This window comes from Callospermophilus lateralis, chromosome 4 (genome assembly GCF_048772815.1).
Source record: "Callospermophilus lateralis isolate mCalLat2 chromosome 4, mCalLat2.hap1, whole genome shotgun sequence".
Lineage (NCBI taxonomy): Eukaryota > Metazoa > Chordata > Mammalia > Rodentia > Sciuridae > Callospermophilus > Callospermophilus lateralis.
In genome coordinates this window covers 99,885,106-99,904,942 of record NC_135308.1, presented here as the reverse complement: position 1 = coordinate 99,904,942, position 19,837 = coordinate 99,885,106, and the positions used below count along the sequence as shown (strand labels likewise).

The 19,837-nt window shown below is 38.6% G+C and overlaps 1 protein-coding gene across 1 annotated transcript in view; it reads left to right on the top strand.

The window, feature by feature from the left end:
* The first annotated feature begins 3,406 nt into the window (after positions 1–3,406).
* The window catches only part of Cpne8 (copine 8), a 198,158-nt gene continuing 181,727 nt past the window's right edge, over positions 3,407–19,837 (top strand). The window contains exon 1 of the mRNA XM_076852766.1: positions 3,407–3,589. Within this exon, the coding sequence (XP_076708881.1) occupies positions 3,453–3,589 (137 nt within the window). The 5' untranslated portion in view covers positions 3,407–3,452. The remainder of the gene's footprint in view (positions 3,590–19,837) is intronic.

The window sequence follows — 19,837 nt, the reverse complement described above, 5'->3', positions numbered from 1 at the left end:
AGTTAAGGGTGGGGTTGGTATGAGGCCTTTCTCAGAAAGGCCCTTGGGCGGCAAAGCAAATTTTTTCTTAAGATGGCAGCTGTCACTTAAGATGGCCACCTAGATGCTAAGCAAGAACCTTACACCTACTTCCTCCAACCATGCCCTCCCTACCTGCTTAGAGTTATCACCTAGTCGTATATCCAAATTATTAATCCATTGAGTGGATTAATTCACTGATGAGGTTACAGTTCTCATAATCTAATCATATCACCTCTGAACATTCCTGTGTTGGCTAACACATAAGATTTTTAGGGTACATTAAATATTGGAAACATAAAAGAATATTTATTTTAAGGTTATTTATATTAACTTAAATTAATTTTAATAAAGACAAAATTTTAATTAAAATTTTTCCAAATGAGAGCCTGAACAGAAATTTTATGTTATGATATTTATATATTATATATACATTATATATGCACATATGTATATTTTTTTGTGGTGCCAGGTTTTGAACCCAGGGCCTTGCACATGTTAGGCAAGCAATCTACCACTGAGTTGCATATTCCATTACAAAACACACCCGTTGAATTGGCTAAAATTCAGAAGACTAACAATAATAAATGTTGACAAGGATGTGGAGACTGGAATTGTTATATACTGCTGTGGGAATAGAAAATGGTAAAATAAGTTTGGTAAACTGCTGGGAGCCATCAGCCAAGTAGGTATGACAAATTCCTTGCCAGCTTACTCCCATGCTGTCTAGTGGAAGGACTTCTGAAAGGTGACCTTGCTCAAGGACCAGGGCAGGATCCGTGTTTAGGGTGTTCCCCCTTTAGAATAGGGCAGTTTAGCATAATAGGAGAGTAGGGTGTTTCCCCTTTAGAATAGGGCGGTTTAGTATAATAGGAGATTAGGGTGTTCCTCTTTTGGAATAGGGCATATCCTGCTGCTGAGTTCCTCTTGAGTGCTTAGGGTCAGACAGTATATTTGGGAGACAGAAGCCCATGCGGTGTGGATTTGGGAGAGAGTGGATTTTGGGAGAAGTGGATTTTGGGTAGAGAACGTGGATTCCCCCAGAGCGTGTTTGTAGACGGCCGGTGTGAGATCGGGAATAAAGAATTGCTGTTTGAATCTACAAGCTGTGTGGAGACTCGTGATTTGTGCCCAGCCGGAGACTGCGGCAGTAAACAGTTTGGTAGTTTTTTTAAAGAGTGAAACAAATACATCCCATATAACCCACCTAATCCACTCCTAGACATTTAGCCAAAAGTAACAAATGCATATGTCCACAGAAAGAACTTGCACAAAAATGTTCAGTTTTATTTTTAATAGCCCAAACCTGGAAACAACCAAAATGTTCATCAAGGTGAACAATTTGTGGCACATCTATATTGTGGACTACTACTTACTATGGATGCACTCAATAACATGGGTAAATCTGTAAAGATTTTTTTTTCTAAAAAGCTACATTAAGAATAGTACATGTTGTAGGATTCCATATGTACAATTAAAAAATGCAAATTATAGTGACAGAAAGAAAATTATTGGTTGCCTTTAGCATCGTTTTTAGGTGAAGGGAAGGACGGCTTACAAAAGGGACATGAGAAAACTTTTCAGGTGATGGGATGGATGATTCATTATTTAGATTGGTGATGGCTTCACAGGAGTGTATATGCATCAAAATTTATCAAGTGATTTATTTTATGCATGCTTTATTATGCATAACTTATACCTCAGTTAAGTGAAAAAAAATAAGATTTCTATGGGTTGAGTACTATTTTAAGTTCTCAACTTCAATAGACTTCCATAAAAAAAAATCATTTTACATACATGTTTTCCTCCCAAGTATTTTGGGTAGCATAATAGAAATGCCCGAACTTTTGGGGGCAGTTTTAGTCATACGCTACAGTTCAATTTGTTATAAGTCAATAGGAAGAAGAAGGTAGAACTTCTGAATTTAAGGGATGACTAGTGAATGAGGAGATCAGAAAACCAAGAAAAAAATAGGGGAAGTGCACCCGGCAGGGGGAGGTGGCAAGCACCTATACATTCTCACCAGCCACGCTATAAATTCTCTATGCAGGTGGCTCAAAGAGGATTACAAGGTTAACAAGAAGCTGGATCCTCAGCCGCGAAAACAGCTTTTCCGTGAGTTAGCCCAGCCAGCTGCAAACTCCGCACTCCGCGGGTTAAGTGCGCGCGGACACCAGCCCATCGCCGCCCTACTTCCCACAGCTCTGCGTTCTGCTCTCCGTCGCCCCCTGGTGGCAATCACCTGAGGACCCGCAGGCGCACGGGAGAGGCGGGAGGGAAGGTGCGGGTAATAAAGGTCGCAGTGGTGGAGGGGCTCTTCAGCTACCTCCCGATACTCTGGACGCTTCTACTAAACACCAATCCCACTACCCCTGGCATTCAGTATCCCAAATGCAGCGACCACTTTAGCTTCCCTTTGCTTCTTATCCGTCCGGTTTTAGGTTTTGTGGTTGGGAGTTGGGGTGGGGTAACTGCATTATTTGGTTGTGACCTTCTGGTTTCAGGGCAAAAACTGCACGCATTTGGAAACGAGGGACGCAGTAAAACTGTAGGAGGACTGTCACCGTTAGACGCTGAAGCTCCAAAGAACCCAGAAGGGAGACGCAATCCAGACGCATCCCTTAAATAAATATACATATTATATGTGTGTGTGTTTTCCACCCCCCCCACACACACACTTGAGTCTTCGGTCGCCCCTATTGTCCCATGTATTGGTCTGCCACTTTACCACCGGGAGCCGAAGGTTGGAGAACGTCCTCATGTCCCACTGTCCCCAACCGTCAGGTAGCCCAGAGTTGGCAGTTCAGAAGCCGGGGCTCAACTCAGCCGCTCGTGGTCACAGTGGGCGGAAGCCCCGGGGACTCTGAGGGGGAGATGAGAACCTGTGCGGAGAGTTAGGGACGGGCAGAGCGAGCTCACCTCCAGCTTCCAGCACAGGCGAGGAAACTGCGTTAAATTCCCGTGCACACCTGACACCAGGAGGGAGTCAAGGCCCAGGAGGCGGGGGATGTGCAGAGGCGGAGACAAAAACCAAAACCGCAGAGCCCCCAGGGGCTCGCCCTGCTAGACCGTAGGGGTGTGCGCGTGGTATCACAAACCCGGCCAGGCCCCTGGTCAGTCCGCTGAGACTGACGCCCAGAGCCGGGAGGGGGTCGCCAGGTGGCTTCCCCGTCCCGCTGCTGCCCCAAAGGAGGGGGCAGGGTAGCCAGGAGTCCCGCGCGCCACTTCCCCCGGCAACTCCAGCTTCACCCGGGACTGACTCTGGGTTCCCTGGCGGCTCTGCGCTGAGGTCCGCCTCTTCCCTCCCTCTTTCCCTCCCCCTTCCCGTGCTCTGCTCTGCCTCCGCCTCTTTCCTCTGCCTCCACCCTCCACCCCCCATCCCCGTCTGTCGGGAGCTAGGCTCCGAACGAGCCCGGAGTCTGCCTGAGCTCCGGATGTGGGCGCTGGACAAGTCCACGGCGCCTCCACTCAAGATGGACAGCCGCTACACCAGCACTGCTGGCATCGGGGACTTGAACCAGCTGAGCGCGGCCATCCCAGCCACGCGGGTGGAGGTGTCCGTGTCCTGCAGGTGAGGACGTAACCTCTCCCCTCTCTTCAGTCCTCCCGTTTACAGGTTTGGGAGCGCTTGGCTGGTGCTTGGGTTACCACGAGGCTTTACGCGGGTGAAAAGTTGCAGGATGAGTGGGGAACACCCCTGGTTATGGGGTGGAATCCCCCCTAACCCCCTCCGCTGGATCAAGTGACACAGAGTGGGGAGCGGGAATTAGAAGCGAGTGATGGGCTCTGGGACTGAGACTTTTTTCTTTCTGGGAAATGCTATAAAAGTTGGCTGAGCTGTGACTCAGCTACGGGAACCCTCGGCCGCCGCCCACTTTACAAGCCCTTTTCGCTTCCCAACCCCTCGGGAGCTGGATGGTTGACTAAAGACTGGAATTGAAGGGGACAGCACTGCCAAAAGCGCTCGTGACCGCTGCGCGCAGTGGCCCGGCACTCCCCCTGCTAGGCGTGTGCAAACCTCTTGCCACGGTTGGCTCCCCTTCCTGCCGTTTCCTACCCACCCACTTCCCGGAGCCAGCCAACTTCCTCACCCCCACCCCCACCCTTTCAGGTTTTTTGCCTCAGGCCTGATAGAGATTTCAGCTTCAGCCCTCCTTGGAGAGGAATCTGTGTATGCCTTACCTAAGATCTGGCAAGTCACGACTTTCTGCCTGCTGGTAGACGCATTTGAGTGCTTACAACAACTCTCAATGTGCCCAAGGACTATACCTTTCAAACTCATTTTCCTGACATTCAGTGGGTCAGTTTCCCTGAAAAGAAAACAGCATAACTGCTGTATCCTGGAAGATTTCAAGGACGACATGGGCTGACTACTCTATATTGTAATTGTAATGGCAAAAGAAGGAGTGGGAAATTCTTGCACTATAGACTCCAGAGCCCCCTCCCTTGTTTGCATACTTCCATCTCTCTCAGTGGAAAACCCATTTATCCATTTTTTCTCTAAGATTGTTTTCAGTGCCTTCAAATCCTTCCCTTCTTTCTGCAGCAAAACTTGCCTTAAAGAAATCTTACAAACATAGGTAATCTTTGATGCAGTTAAGCCCTGAAGTTTAAAATTCCATCAGCCTTAATTTTTGCAGAGGAACTCATGGTAATTCAAGCACCATCATTATTTGGGGGCAGGGGATAGCCTTTAGCTATCCCTGAGATTATATCTTGTGATTGCTTGCTTTGTCTTAAGGCTGACTTTAAACTAAGAAAATAATAATGCTGATAATGATAGCTAATGTTAAGCTCTTGCTTTATTGGGGTCACTGCTTTTAGTACTGCCTGAGATTTCTTTCTGTCAATAGAATGGGGGAAGCTTATAGAAGACTCTTTTCTAGGCCTTTTTTTTTTTTTTTTCTTTTTTGTGGCTCGCTTTGGATGCTAGAAGGTTATTGATATATAAAGATAATGGATAGCCAAAATTCCTACAATACAATGTTTTCTAGAGTTCTTATCCTCTGCTCAATATCCTGCAGTGTTTGAATGGCATGTAGCCTGTATGTAAAATGAATAGAAAAGAAGGTTATAGATATGAATGTCCCCCAATTCTTTAGGGGTGGTGAGAAAGTTATACTTTGGCTGATCATTTTGCCATAGGATCTATGTTAATTTCTCCCTCCCCTCTTTTGATGCTTGTTTGATGGGAATACTGAGGTCAATTAGATTAGCCAGTGTGTTTCAGCTTGCTACCACAGGCCCTGGAGATCCCCTTCTCTAGCCACTTTGTGTACTGTGGCTTTGGCATGTTTTTTTTTTTCCTTTTAATTATTTAGTTTTTAATCAGAAAAAACAAACAAACAAAAAAACCCCTTGAACGAGAATCCAAGAACTTAGTTTCAAATATCTCTGCTAAGGCCACTGGTTAGTCCATTATTTGAGTTGCTTTGACTCAGTTTACTATTTATTTCTTGGTAAGTTTGATATATAATACATCTTTTGGGCAAACAGGAACACCATTAAATTCTCAGGTTAGTGCCTTATGGTGGGTAAATTTTATTTTTATATTGCTGAGAATTGGATCTTGTAACCACAGGATGTGTTACAAATTCTGGCTTTGTCACTTACTCTTGTTCCCTTGAAGTGAGTTTTTATTTAATCTCTCTAAGCTTCTTCATCTCTAAAAATGAGGATAATTACAGTCTTGACTTCATATAGAGTGTTATCAGGATTTAATAAAATGAGGTGGGAAAAGTGCTTGCATAGTACACAAAAGAATAACCAAAATGCTTGCTATTATTATAATACTGGAAACATAATTTATTGAATAAATGTGTCATATTTGAATCATTTACAGAATTCTGTAAGTAGTCCTTCTATTTGAACTTTAATATATTGGTTAAAGAAAACAAGGACAGAACCAGCATTGGGATACTTGTTTCCTCTTTTTCTTTCTTCTTTGATGTGCATAAGGCACTTAGTTCCCAGAGTGTTTGTAGAGATTTCACTTAGCAACAAGGCACAATCATAGGCCTCACTATGGGCAAGAGAGCACAGCATTCCCCTGTTTTACTATATCAGAGATTGCTGATACTTCAAAAGCAGCTTAGGAGTAGGATCCCTTTGATATCTGTTCACTGTCCCCTATCATTGAAGGCTTCATCTTCACTTTGGGCGAGGTGACACAGATCAACCACTAAAGCTTGAAGCAAAATATAATTCTATTCACTCATCAAGTATCTGAATGTCTTTTATATGTCTAGAATTATTGTCATGCTCCATGCAAAATGAAAGATAGTTTCTCCTCTCTGAAAATATCAAACCTGGTTGGCAGATAAACATGACATAAGACATGATAGCCTAGGACAAAAATCCAAAGATGAGGCTCATGCATGAACAGGGAAGGGATATTGTGCAATAAAGTGCTTACATCATATTACATAGATGAAGGCAAATGGGGTTCTAGCAGAGACATGATGGATAGGCATGGTTTGAGAAAAGTGACAGTATCCATGTTGTTAGGGTGGGGATAAGTGCACTTTTCTTGTTTTATTTATGTGGAGGCAAGCTCTTACTTTGACTTCCTTCTTCATATATCTATCATATAGCTATTCTTGCATTCCCTTTCTTTATTAAAACAATTTGTAGATTTTTAAGTTAATTAGGTTACCTAATTAACCGAACTTGTCTATAGCTGCAATGATACAGCTTTAGATAGACAAAATAACTTTTCCATTTTATTCTGAAAAACAGATTGATACATAGTGGGGGAAAACCAAAGGGAAAAGTAATTTAAAGTAATCTGTTTTCCCTGGAGTTTTGGTTTGTTTCATTATTTGAGTGATTTTTGTCATTTTCTATGATTGAAAAATCAGTTTATTGATCATAAAAGCAGTGAAAAACTTGATCTATATTTGATTGCTATCACATAAAGTTCTAGACTGCAATCAAGTATAGATCATTTCATATAAAGAGCCTTTACTGAAAAGAATAATGATTTTTAACGTTACTTTGGAAAGAAGTGGACATTTATTACTTGCCTACTTTGTGTTAGGTCTAAAAAGCCAGACCTAACCTTAACTCTTTTGCCTCATCAATCCTCACATGAACTCTTACTGAACTGAGTCCAACAAACACATGCTTACTATATGCCAAGACTCATGCCAGATAAATATGGCTACAAAATATGAATAAGAGGCACAGTTCCAAAATGTGTGACAATATTGTAGCTGACTGCACTCTTTGTGCCTGTGTGGCTATGTGCATGCTCTCATCCCCTGAACATTCCTGCCTCCCTTTCTCTAGTCTTCTTGATTATTTGTGATCCTTCTTCAAGACTCAGGTCAACCATCATCTTCTCTCATGACTCCTCTCCCAAGCTGGATTTTTCTGTATTCCGAAAGCTGCCACTATGACCAGTACTGTAGATATATATAATTCTTGGTGCCTGTATACTCCTTGAGGACAGCTCTTGTCTTTTTTGTGTTGTGTATTCTGAGTGTGGTACAGGCTGCATAGTCAATAAATGATGCTATCGTTCTCTAATGAAGTCATTTCACATGAGGAAGAGGGATTCCTGTTAAAATAGACTCCTGAGCCCCATGGCAGATTTATTGAAACAAAATCTCTGGCAATGGGACCTTGCAATCTGGACTTTTTAACAAGTTTTCCACATGCTGATTATGTGCATTACAATTTTTAATTTACTGGTTTGATAAGTAAATGTGTAGTTTCCTGAGCTGAGTCAACAATACTCTGCTAAGGGTTTAGGATAATACTGTTTGATAGTGTGTTGGAGCTGGCTTAAATGGGCTTGAGATGGGAATTTGTGAGCCAGTTGTGAAACAAATTGATTGTTAACCATTAAATTATGTAAACTTAAAATTAAACATTATATTAAAGACAAGGCTAAGGGATAAAACTTATAGCTTCGTAATTATTGTACTACATTTTATAATTCTTTGTGTTCTTTATCATCATCTATCTTTTTATGTATGTGGTTAAAATACTGTGCAATGGTGTATTATTATTCATCTTTTCCCAATTCATGTACAAGGATGTCATACTGGTAGCCATAGCAGGAATATTTACACCATAGAAAGCAGGAGACTACTACACTTAAGAAAGCATTCTGTGTTAATTGCTGAGATGACCTTTGAATTTGAAATCCTCCTGCCTCAGTCTCCTGAGTTGCTGGGATTACAGGCTTGTGCATGGGGGCTTGAGGTTCCTTTTATAAAAGCACATTAATCCCTCTTATGAAGGCTTTACCCTCATGGCCTAATGACCTCCCAAGGCCTCAACTCCTAACACTATCACATTGGAGTTTAGGATTTCAACATACGAATTTTGGGGGAAATACACATTCAGTCCATAACACCAGACTATCAGTATTAAAAGTGATTGTGTCAGGTTTGGCATTATGTATTGTCATATCTACTGGAATATTGGGGTTGTGTGATATTATAATCCATGAAAGGTCATGACAGCAAATATATTATGAATGGAACCAGAAGCCAATTGAAACTTTTGTGGTTTTACTTTCTCCCCCTCCTTTTCATGTGATCCTTTCAATATTCCTTATTTTCTGACTTTGAAGTTTTGTTTGTTGTTTTTGTTTTCTGTTTCTCCATCTGCTGCCATTTTATCCTTTGAAGATTTACATGTTACAGTTCCAGCTACACTTAGTGATGAACTGAGTGTGAAAGCATATTCAGATTCCAGGACAGAGAATCTGACTGGTCCTGCTGGAACTGCCCCAGTGTAAAACAAATACCTGATTTGTTCTAATTTTTTATGGTGAAAGAGAATCGAAGTTATTCCAACACAAATTATTCATCTAGACATTCTTTACCTTTCCTTACTCCAACAAAAATTTTGAAGATATTCTGTGAATAGGTTTTCAAATGATGCTGCTCCCTGGTAAATTCTAGTACTTTAAGCTGGGGGATATTAGAAGGCCTATTAGGATGAATGAACCATGGGTGAAGTTATTGCGTGACCATACATCCCATTCTTGTGACTCTGCCGTTCCTGGGGTTCAGTAGTTCAAGATTACGGTCACTCCATAGTGCTTTTTTTTTTCTGCCATATTTGGGTTTGTCTTAGCCCCAAATATTCAGGAAAATCTTTCATAAGATCATTTCCCATCTATGATTTGACATCTTAATGTGGATGTGGCCCAGGTACATCTTTTCAGAGAAACACCTTGCATTGTTGTTCCACTGATATTTTGGTTTGCCCTTTATGTCTTAGAGTTTGGGATCCCAGGGTGTTCTAAGAGAGCCCAGGGATATGGAGAATGTGAGCCCAGGAGCAATTCACAAAACAAGTCCCCAGGAGAGGGGTGGCATCAGCCATGTGTTATTTGTGCAACAGAAAGAGGCTCCATCCTCTGTGAGTTTACTCAGGGAAGAGAAGAAATGCAGTTTTCAAAAGGATTTATTCTGCAGTTAGCCTCTTTTATAACAGTTATACTTGCTTAGCAGAGCCAATTTTGCTTAACCTTGAAGAACATGGATGTGAAGTAGGTTAGTTCTACCACTTTTGAACTGTAATTCTTGTATTGTGTACATAAGATAGAATATAATTATATATTGTCTACAGTGTATCTCCTATGATTTTCCATTAACATTATATATCATGAATAGTTTGCTGTCATTAGGCTTTAAAAACACAAACTTCCATTTCTGCAGTATCCTATTATATGGGTATAATATATTTTATTTCAAAAAGTTGCCATTCAAAACAGTGTCAACAATTAGTATTCGTATTCACAAACATTTAACATCTCTATTTTTTTTTTTCTGGGGTTAGTGTTTTAGAGCTGAAGTTGCTCAAAAACTATCTTCTCAAGGGGATTTCAATAGCTTGTTTTGGTTATTTCTCCCCCATTTCTCTAAGTAAGCAGAATAAAAGCTAAACTACTGACCGTACCTTTCTAAAAACTTTTATTCCCCTGAGATGTTTTCATTTGAGATTAATAAGAATTTGGGGCAGCAGAGTATAGCAGCAAGAAAATGGAATTAGGAGTCAGGCAGATGTCTTCAAATTACATTTTTATCCCAATATTATTTTGGGTAACTTCAACTCTTGGAATCTCATTTCCTAATCAGTAACATAGAAATGATTTAGAAGCGAATTTTCAAGGTTGTTGGGCAAGTAAATGAAATAAGTTCTGTAGTGCCCAGCACAGGTATGTCACAAGAAAAATACTTAATAGTTGTTTGTCTTATCTCAGTTTCACAAGAGTATTTTACTGGGTGACATATAAGCATCATAGGAGAGAGTAACTTTACTTTGGAGAAATTTACAAAGCAATTTAGGGAGACATAGGAACATGGTGATAATTATAAAGCTGTATATTAAAGATAATACATTTTATCCCAGTCTGAATAATTCAGTGTAGTGGGATATAGAATAAAATAGTGGTCAGAAGACTGTGGATTTGGAAATGCAAACAGTTTCTACAGATAGCACTCCATGCTTCTACCCTGCCAAGACACACAGATATGTGGAACTAGTGGGATGTGACAGGCAGGAGGTTGTCTACCATAGCAAAGTTTTAGAACAAAAGAACGTTCTAGCATATTCATATTTCTGACTAATAAAATCGACATGTCTACTTTTAAGATAGCTCTTTATTGTTGGATATGTGATAAAGCAGAGATTGCAGTAGGTGACACCACAGGCTGAGGGTGGGTAAGTGTTTATTGCTATTAATAAAATGAATTGCATTTAAAAGATGCCTGCCCGAGTGACCGATATTCACTGCCTGACACAGTCCTGTAATATTTGCAAACATACGACAGCTGTCAATGTTTATGCCTCTCCAGTCAGGAACATTGCCTACTAGACGCTCTCTTTCCAGTGGTATTTTTATCCAGTGGTATTATCCAGAGATATTTTTTCAAGTTTATTCTATAAGGAATAGTGTTCCAAATATTCCAAGGGAATAATCAGTTGATTTTCTAAAAATGAAAAATATATCATTGATAGTCCCTGGGAAATATTTGTATTTATTAGACAGTAAAGTAATTCAAACATAAGCTATACTCCTGAAGCCAAGAAACAAGAAAGCTTTGGATGTTTGCTATGAATTTGATTTAAATTAATGTCAAAGTCAAACTCTATGATAGACAATGTGTAAAGCACTAAATGTAGGTTAATTTCCTCAATCCCTACAACAATTTTTGAAACAGGTGATATTAGGTCCTGTCTTACAGATAAGGAAATTGAGGTTCAGAGAGAGTTTAAATAATTTGGTCCAAGCGATGCATCTAGCAAATGACAAAATTGAGTTCTTCATCCACATATGTCTAATTCCTAGGCATATGTTTTTGATTGCCAGTCATATGCTGTCACTCTTCCATAATTTTTTTTAATTTTAGTCTTGAAGGTGTGGCTCTTTCCTATCAGTATCACTGTGTTATTAATAACTGAAAAGGAATTGAAAACCTGGGAGACACAATAGGTAATATCAACACATCCCAAAGGAAATATTTCTCTGAAGGGGGAAATAGGGAATTCTTTTGTGTTTTTCAGCACCCTATTGATGAGAGCTATGAGTAGAGCAATTCAGGGGAGTGGCATAAACTTCAACAATTAGATGTTGCATTTCCAAGTACTGATTCTTGTCATTCTTATGATACTGCATTGCCTAATGAAGCTGTGGGAAATTAAGTAATGAGAGGACTATTTAACTAGAAATCAGCAGGCAATGTGAGATGAACACTAAGTGCTGGAAAAAGGTAAGGAAAAATTAATTGAATCGACTCTGTGACCTTCAGATCCACTAGTGGAGTTGAGAATTAACCTTAAGTTCCATCATTTTCAGTCCACTGCTTTCTTAATGGGGAAGTCACGATTTAGCTTGCTAACTTTTTGTAATACTCAATTCCTGGATTGCCCATCACAACAAACTTGGAATTCCATGTAAATAAAATAACTACTTAGATATTGAAAATGTCAGCATGTTACTCAGACATGAGTTTATAAAAGTCAGTATTTTTTACCTTGCTAATTACCTGCTCACTTGTGCTCCCTCTCCATATATTTGTGTAAAATAAATAACAAATGACACATTCATTTTACTAAGAAGGATCTCAAATGTCAGAGAGTGTAATGAACCAGAGCAATGATTATAATTGCCGTAACTATTTGAAACGAACACATTTCTCAGCCTTGTTAGCATAATGGTGGTTTTACAGTCCATTTTGGGAAATGAAATTGCTCCTTGTTGCCTGAAGATCCTTGATTTTGCATCATCTCAATGTGTATAACTCTGGGCATTCCTAAAAATCTCTTCTATCAAAATGTCCTCCTGTAAAGAGAGTATCGCATTATTTGTAGTTTTCTAGGCAACTGAAAGAAACTCAGTCGTTCTTCTTCAATGTCTTTAGTAGGTTTTCAGGTTTTTCAATAATAAACAAAGAATATGAGAGGGAGGGAGGGAGGAAGGAGAGAGGAAGAGAGAGAGAGAGAGAAAGAGAGATAGAGAACTCCAGAGCAAGAGCAAGTGAGTAGAACTAAGATATTTGAGAACTATACCAGAACAATAACTTTTATTTGCTAATATTCTAAATGACTTACTATCTTGATCTTTTTTGTTTGTTTGTTTTGGTACTGGGGATTGAAGCTGGGGACATTTAATCACCGAGTTACCTTCCCAGCCCTTTTTAGTTTTTACTTTGAGACAGGGTCTTGTTAAGTTGCTTTAGGGCCTTGCTGAGGTGCTGAGGGTGGCCTTGAACTTGAGATCCTTCTGCCTAAGCCTCCTGAGTCACTGGGATTACAGGTGTGCACCACCTCATCCAGCACTTAGCTACTATTTTGAATTTAGCTTATTATCTAATTTACCTTGATATTTCAGTTTTCAACTTGATTGTGGAAAACAGAGATAGTAGAAGTTGATTATAATTGATTTTTATGTCAGTGGTTTCATTCAAAGCTTTTTTGTAGGCTTTGGGAAATGGAGGCATAATCAATATTCTTAGTGACCTTTTCTCTTAATTGGTAATTTCACTGAGCAAATTTCAACAGATTTTGAGAAAAGTTTGAAATATACACCTTAAAAATGATTGATTTTCAACTCAAGATTCATCTTATAACTTAGGTTTTCTTTGTTTGGGTTAAATCATTTTTTATTCCATTTATGCCATTGGAATGTCAGTGTTTTGCTTTCTTATGCCACACAGCAAAGTGTATTTAGAATCCCTAGGTTTTCATTGCCTCTCTAATTAGTTTTGTGACTTTGGAAATTGTTCTACTTCTCTGCATCTTAGTTCCTATAGAAAAGTTAGGTCCCTAGCCCAAATGGTCTGTTATGTCACTTGAAGCTTTATAATTCTATGATAGGACAAGTAGTACCTTGAAATGAAATGTAGATATGCTCTAGTTTAAGGAAATCTTGTGCCTGTCAATGCACATTTGCAAATTGGCTAACCTGGGTGCTTTATAAAACAAACAAAAAGCAAAGGATATTTCACCCCTCGAAACATTTATCTCAGATTGTCTTTTGTTTAAATTTCTTTTTAGTTGTAGATGGACACAATACCTTTAATTAATTAATTAATTTTTATGGGGTGCTGAGGATTGAACCCAGTGCCTCATATATGCTAGGCAAGTGCTCTCCCACTGAGCTACAACTGCAGCCCCTTAGAGTGTCTTTTAAGCAAATGATTTCTTTGATGTATTAAAATGATATTTATTTATAATTTTTAATAAGAATAGATTTTAATAATAAACATAAAATGAAATATAGTACTATTTAATGAAGAACTTTAGGATTATGGAAAGTTATTTATTATCTGAGTTTTTTGATAAATAAAAGTGAGTAAAGAAAAGTCAATGGGAAAAAGTTTAGATTAATATGTATTTAGAAAAATCTTCATTTTCTCTATCATGGTATAATTTTATTGACACAGTATGCATGATTTTCTGAACATAGTCTCTAAAGCCTTTGTGCAACCACATGAGACTTTAAAAAGTTAGGACTTAATTTTAGTATCTGAGAATTGTTTAAAAAGCTATCATGATAGATGATTTTAAGTGCGAGCCATGGTCTATTTCAAAGTCCTCATTTTACTAACTCCCCAAAGGGGTGTCAAGTTCTGCTGTCACTGTTCTAGTTTTTCCTCTCAGTAGGAACCTATAGCTAGCTTTTCATCTTAGGAATGAACAGTGTTTGATATTAATAGATACCTGTGCCTTTCCTGCAATTTATTTTTATAATATGTTGCTGCTTTTTATAAATATATATTTTCATTGATGACCATGTGGCAGATAGAGTTTTCAGTGGAGATGGTAAATGGATTTGGTCTTGTGTGCTAGCTGGTCAGTTGTTGCTGAGCGCCAGCTGCCTAAAATTATCTGGCGGAGTTCAGAGAGGACACCAGGGCTTTGTGGAAAAGAGTTGACTTGAGAAATAAAGTACACTGTAACATGCGGCATGTGTACTATTAGTTCTCTAGCCACACTTGACTTACTGTATTTCATAAAACTTTCAGTTACAGCATGTTGCTTTTTTTTTTTCCTTCTGGAAGATTTTTTAACCACATTTTTTCACTGGTGCCTTATAGTTGTACAGACCAATGGGATTTATTGTTGCATAGCCAATATCATTCCCCAGCACTTCCCTGCTCACCCCTCACCTCTCATCCCCTTGATCCTTTAGTGAGATCTGTTCCCACCTTTCTTTTTCCTTTTTCCTCTCTACCTTTCACATTTGAGAGAAAATAGAGGACCCTTGATCTTCTGAGTTTGACTTATTTCACTTAACATATGATCTCTAGTTCTATCCATTCTCCTGCAAATGATATAATTTCATTTTTTTTAATGGATGAGTGAAACTCCATTGCATATACCACATTTTCTTTTTCTATTCTTCTGTTGATGGACCCCTAGATTGGTTCCATAGTTTGGCTGTTGTGAATTGTGCTAGTATAAACATAGGTATGCGTGTGTCCTGTGGTATGCTGAGTTTGATTCTTTAGGATAAACACCAGGAAGTGGGAAGGCTGGGTCATATGGTGGTTCCATTTTTAATCTTTTGAGGAACCTCCATACTGATATCCACAGTGGTTGTTCTAATTTCCAATCCCACTAACAGTGTAAAACTATTCCTTTCTCTCCACATCTTCTCCAGCATTTATTGTTGTTTATATTCTTGATGATAGCCATTCTGACTGGTGTGAGATGAAATCTCATTCAGCATGTTTTTGTTAAATCACTTTGTCAGTCACTGAGACTTTCCTGTGTCTTACCTCCTTTTCATTTCTGCTCTACCATGCTGATTCAATAAGTAGTCACTTTACCCCAGACAATTAAAATGTTCTTGGGATTATTCTTTTGGATTCTAGAATTAACTTGTTTCATTCTTCACATGTTGTGTAGTTTCCCAAACAAAGGTTGAGTTGTCTGATTTGTCTTTTGCAGAAACATACAGTATGTCTCCTTGTTTATAGAATAAAGTCCAAGCACTCTCCATGGAATTCAGGGTACTTCCTCATCCTGCCAGCCAGGCATTTCCATTCTCTCCTAGACATTGGACATTTGAGTTAAAGTGAAGTATTTGCTAATGCCCTTATTTATTTATTTATTTATTTATTTATTTATTTATTTATTTATCCAGTACTTAGGGTTGAACCCAGGGTTGCTATACCACTGAGCCTCCAGTCTTTTTTATTTAGAGACAGGGTCTCACCAAGTTGCTCAGGTTGGTCTGGAACTTGCGATCCTCCTGCCTTAGTCTCCTAAATTACTGGGATTATAGGAATGCACTACCACAACTGGACAAATTTCTTATTTATATTCACTTCCCAACATATTTGATACTGTCTTACTGTCTGAAAGCCTTTTCCTATTTCTGTCTATTTGCGGTTGGTTTTCAAGGTTGACCTAGAAAGAACTCATGTTTTACTCGAGTCTTGCGAATGGAATTAATTAGTCCTTTCTTTGAGTTCTCACACTACATTTCTTGTACTTTAATTCAATTCATACTTAAAATTATTCAAATTTTTGCATGTCTGTGTCCTCAACCAGCTATAAAAGTACCTGTTTTGATATTATTATAAAATCTAACTTTGTGCTTTTCACATAAAATATTTTCAATACAATAAATGTTTGCCACTTGGGGCTGGGGTTATGGCTCAGCAGTAGGGTTGTCGCCTTGTACGTGTGAGACCCTGGATTCGATCCTTAGCACCACATCAAAATTTATAAGTGAAATAAAGGCATTGTGTCCAACTACAACTAAAAAATAATATTTAAAAAAATAAAAAAAAATAAATGTTTGACACTTGATGAACAAATTGGAAAAATGAAATCTGAACATTCATTATATCCAGAACTTGAGTATGCTTACACTCTTAAAAGTGGCTTACATGGTAAGGGTAATAAAATGACTGATTTTACTAGTACAATTTAATAAAACATAATCACTTGACTTTACTCATAGAGCACATCTAATAAGAAAATGGATAAACATATATTTCAACCAAGAAAGATTGGGTTTTGGGAAAAATATTTTGAATAACTTTTTTGGTGAGCTGATGAGATGCTGCAGTGTGAGATGATGTTACTTGGGTATAATCTACAGTACAGAGAGCTGCTTGGTGGTCTGGCCTCTTGAGGGAGCAATAGGATATTTATATACTGATGTCCTCTCTTCCAGACCCTCGGTATTTGCTCCAACAATTGTAGTTTTGTACCACACAGTACAAAACAGAATTTTCAAAAAGTCCAATTCAAGAACAAAATAAAGTTTCAAGAATGGTAAGATGGAAGGAAACAATACAAAAGAAACTGTTTTCATGGGCACAGCTTAAAAATGGATGAGTTTACTTAATCAAGTCACTACCCATAAATCATGTCATTTCTCACACTTGTCTGGCTCTAAAGTTTTGTGGGATTGTCTGAGTAATTTCCTAAGTGCTTCTAACACAGCTGAAGAACCTAAGTGCTCAATTGATTATATTTAGCCTAAAATGTTGTCATGCCTGATTAGATCAAGTCTTCTCAGAGGCACTAACCTCACTAATGGTTGTTTTGATGAGAGTGATGAATAGGTGAATTAGTTTAATACATGGTGGTGATGATGAACAAATCCCAGCCTGCCTAGGACACTCCCTGATTTTAAAAAAAATGCAATTATTGTGTGGTTGTATCTTTTGTATTTGGGGGCATGGTCTAAACCATCTATTCTCAATCGGGATATCATCAGAATTGCCTCAGAGGTTTTTCATACTACATATGGGTGCTCTGAAAAATTTTAGTTCACTTCTCTGCAAAGAACTAAGTTCTTTCCACCATTTTTTCTGTGTTCTGACTCTCTAGTAAACTCCTGTCAGTTGAGCCTCAAGCCCTTACTGCCTGTCTCTTCTGCTTCCTCATACCCCTTTAACATGGCTGACTACTGTCCTGACTGGTTCAGGCCAGACTGACCCTTACAGAGAACAGGATACATGTTTCTTGACTCTTTCAAGCTCACATCTTGTCTGGTCACCTTCTCCTCCCTGTAATCAGTTCTGCAGTTTGGGCTGGTAGGACTCAGTTAAAAGGGACAATTACCATTGTACTATGGCTCCCTTGTTGAGAACTCTTTAATTGCCTATGTAATAAGGATCTTTTGAATCCTGACCTAACTTTTCAGCTTCATCTCTTTCTCTCCATGTCTTACCACCCTCCTCCTCTGCATTGTTCTCTCCAAACTCTCTCCTGAGCTTTGAGCCACGTGAGGCTGCTTGTGTTTCCTGAGAGCACCTGTGACGAATACATGTGTTGTCTCTTGTAGGAGACTCCCTCATCTCACCCGAGGGAGTCCATCAATGGTACACAATGATATTCCTCTCATTGTGAGGACTTTTTCTGAACCTTCAAATAGAATTGACTACTCCTTTCTTTCTCTTTCTGTAATCTGTAACAAAGTGTTTTAGGATCCCACATTTTACTGCACATATTTTTTTTTTAACAAATCCTTATGAAATATAAATAATCTAGGGTCAGGAGCTCATGTGTTCATATCACAATCTCCAACACCAAAACTTTTTTTCCCGCCCTGGCGCTCAGTAACATAGTGCTTGTTGAGTAAACATTTGGAAGAGTATCAGACAGCTATTAAACCATAAATTCTCATAGAGCAGATACTGTGTATTACTTAGATTTTGGTCCAATACCTTTACATGTTGAAAGTGCTTAGTAATTATTCATTCAATGTATAGTTGAAGAAAGGAGAGGAGATCATCTCAGATGAATGGGAATCATGTATGGCATCAATTGAGTTAAAAAAAAATCAACTGTAAAAAGTAGAACCAATACGACTTGGCTAAGCAATTGCTTATGTTGGATTTATTCTGTTGTTTTTTAAGAGTTTGTAGAGTATATGTAGCTTAGGTTTGTAGTTACAATTATTGTTGTTTTTGTTGTTGTTTATTTATTGTAGCTAGATGAGTGCTTTTGAGTCGGGGACACATTTCTAAACACTTGTGATGCATATAACAGATGCATATTAGGGAATTATTTTCAGGCTTCCTATATCAGTGGGTCTTTATGCTTACATGCAAATTCTCGTTCCAAATTAATTCCTTCAGTTTGAACTCTGTTGTTGAATCTGCAAAGCTCAGATTGCTGTTAGGAACATTTGAATTATTCAGTGATTTAAGCAAGTTACAGAAGAGAGAAACACCCTTGCAAATCTACCTTTACCTTTCTAGGCATATTGTTGTTCTCACTGGCATAGTGTGCATATTGATGGTCGAATCTTAAAGATGGCTTACACAAAGCAATCCGGAATATAAAGATTTTTCTTTTGAAGCGTTATCATGTTGAATCTGAAGATCAATGAGGATTTCAAATTTATGTTGCTCAACAGTTTATGGATAAAGAACAAATAGTTAGGAGACCTGGACATAGGTTTATCATATTTGAGAAGTGCCTAGATCAAGGCAGAAACAACTGAGCTGATGTTGGTTAAAGTATTGTAGCCTTCAGCTTTCTCCTTCCTGGTGATTTGCAGACATGGCACAATCGTGAACACTCACTTCTTGGACCACACATGTTTATGCATTGACTCTAGGAGAAATAAATGCTGAAAGACTACTAATCTAGCCAATTGTCTAAAATATGTGGAAACTCCTTGCCCACTTAGCTGTTAGTAATGAGTTGAAATATTGTTACTGTTTGCAGAGTGTCAGGAAGAGGGATTGGGAAAAATGGTGATATGAAATTCAAGTGTGTAACATAATTAGGTGAGTGTATTAAGGAGCTGAGTGAAAGTTAAGAGCTAGAGAGATCTGCTTTTAAACTGCAGCTCCATTCATTACCAACTATGACAATACAGATAAATTAATCTCTGCTTTTGTTTATGAATAGGAATAGAAACTGTTTTTCATAGTTGCTTTGAGGATTGTATGATACAATGTCAATAAAGTGTTTTGAAAGTTCAATGTCACTTGGCAAGAAGCTCTTAATTTTTATATTGGCATTCAACTGAAATAGTTGGAAAGCAGTGGATTACATCATGAAGATGGGGAAGGCTCTCTAAAGAAATCTAAAAATCTAACAATGTTTATAAAAGAGCTATATGATCATTATAAAGACACATGAAAAACCAACCCAAGCTGTTGAAAAGAGCAAAAGAGAAAATACAAATCTGCCCAACTTCCCCACCCATTAATAAATAAGTCATGCCAGCTAGACATTTCTCTCTGCATTTATTGATTTGCATGTAAGGCACATTTCCATTGAAATCCATGTGATGACCACTTAGCTAAGATGAAAGTCCAACTTTGAAAAAATAATTCTACTCCAGATAATAACACCTGTGTGTGGTTTCGTC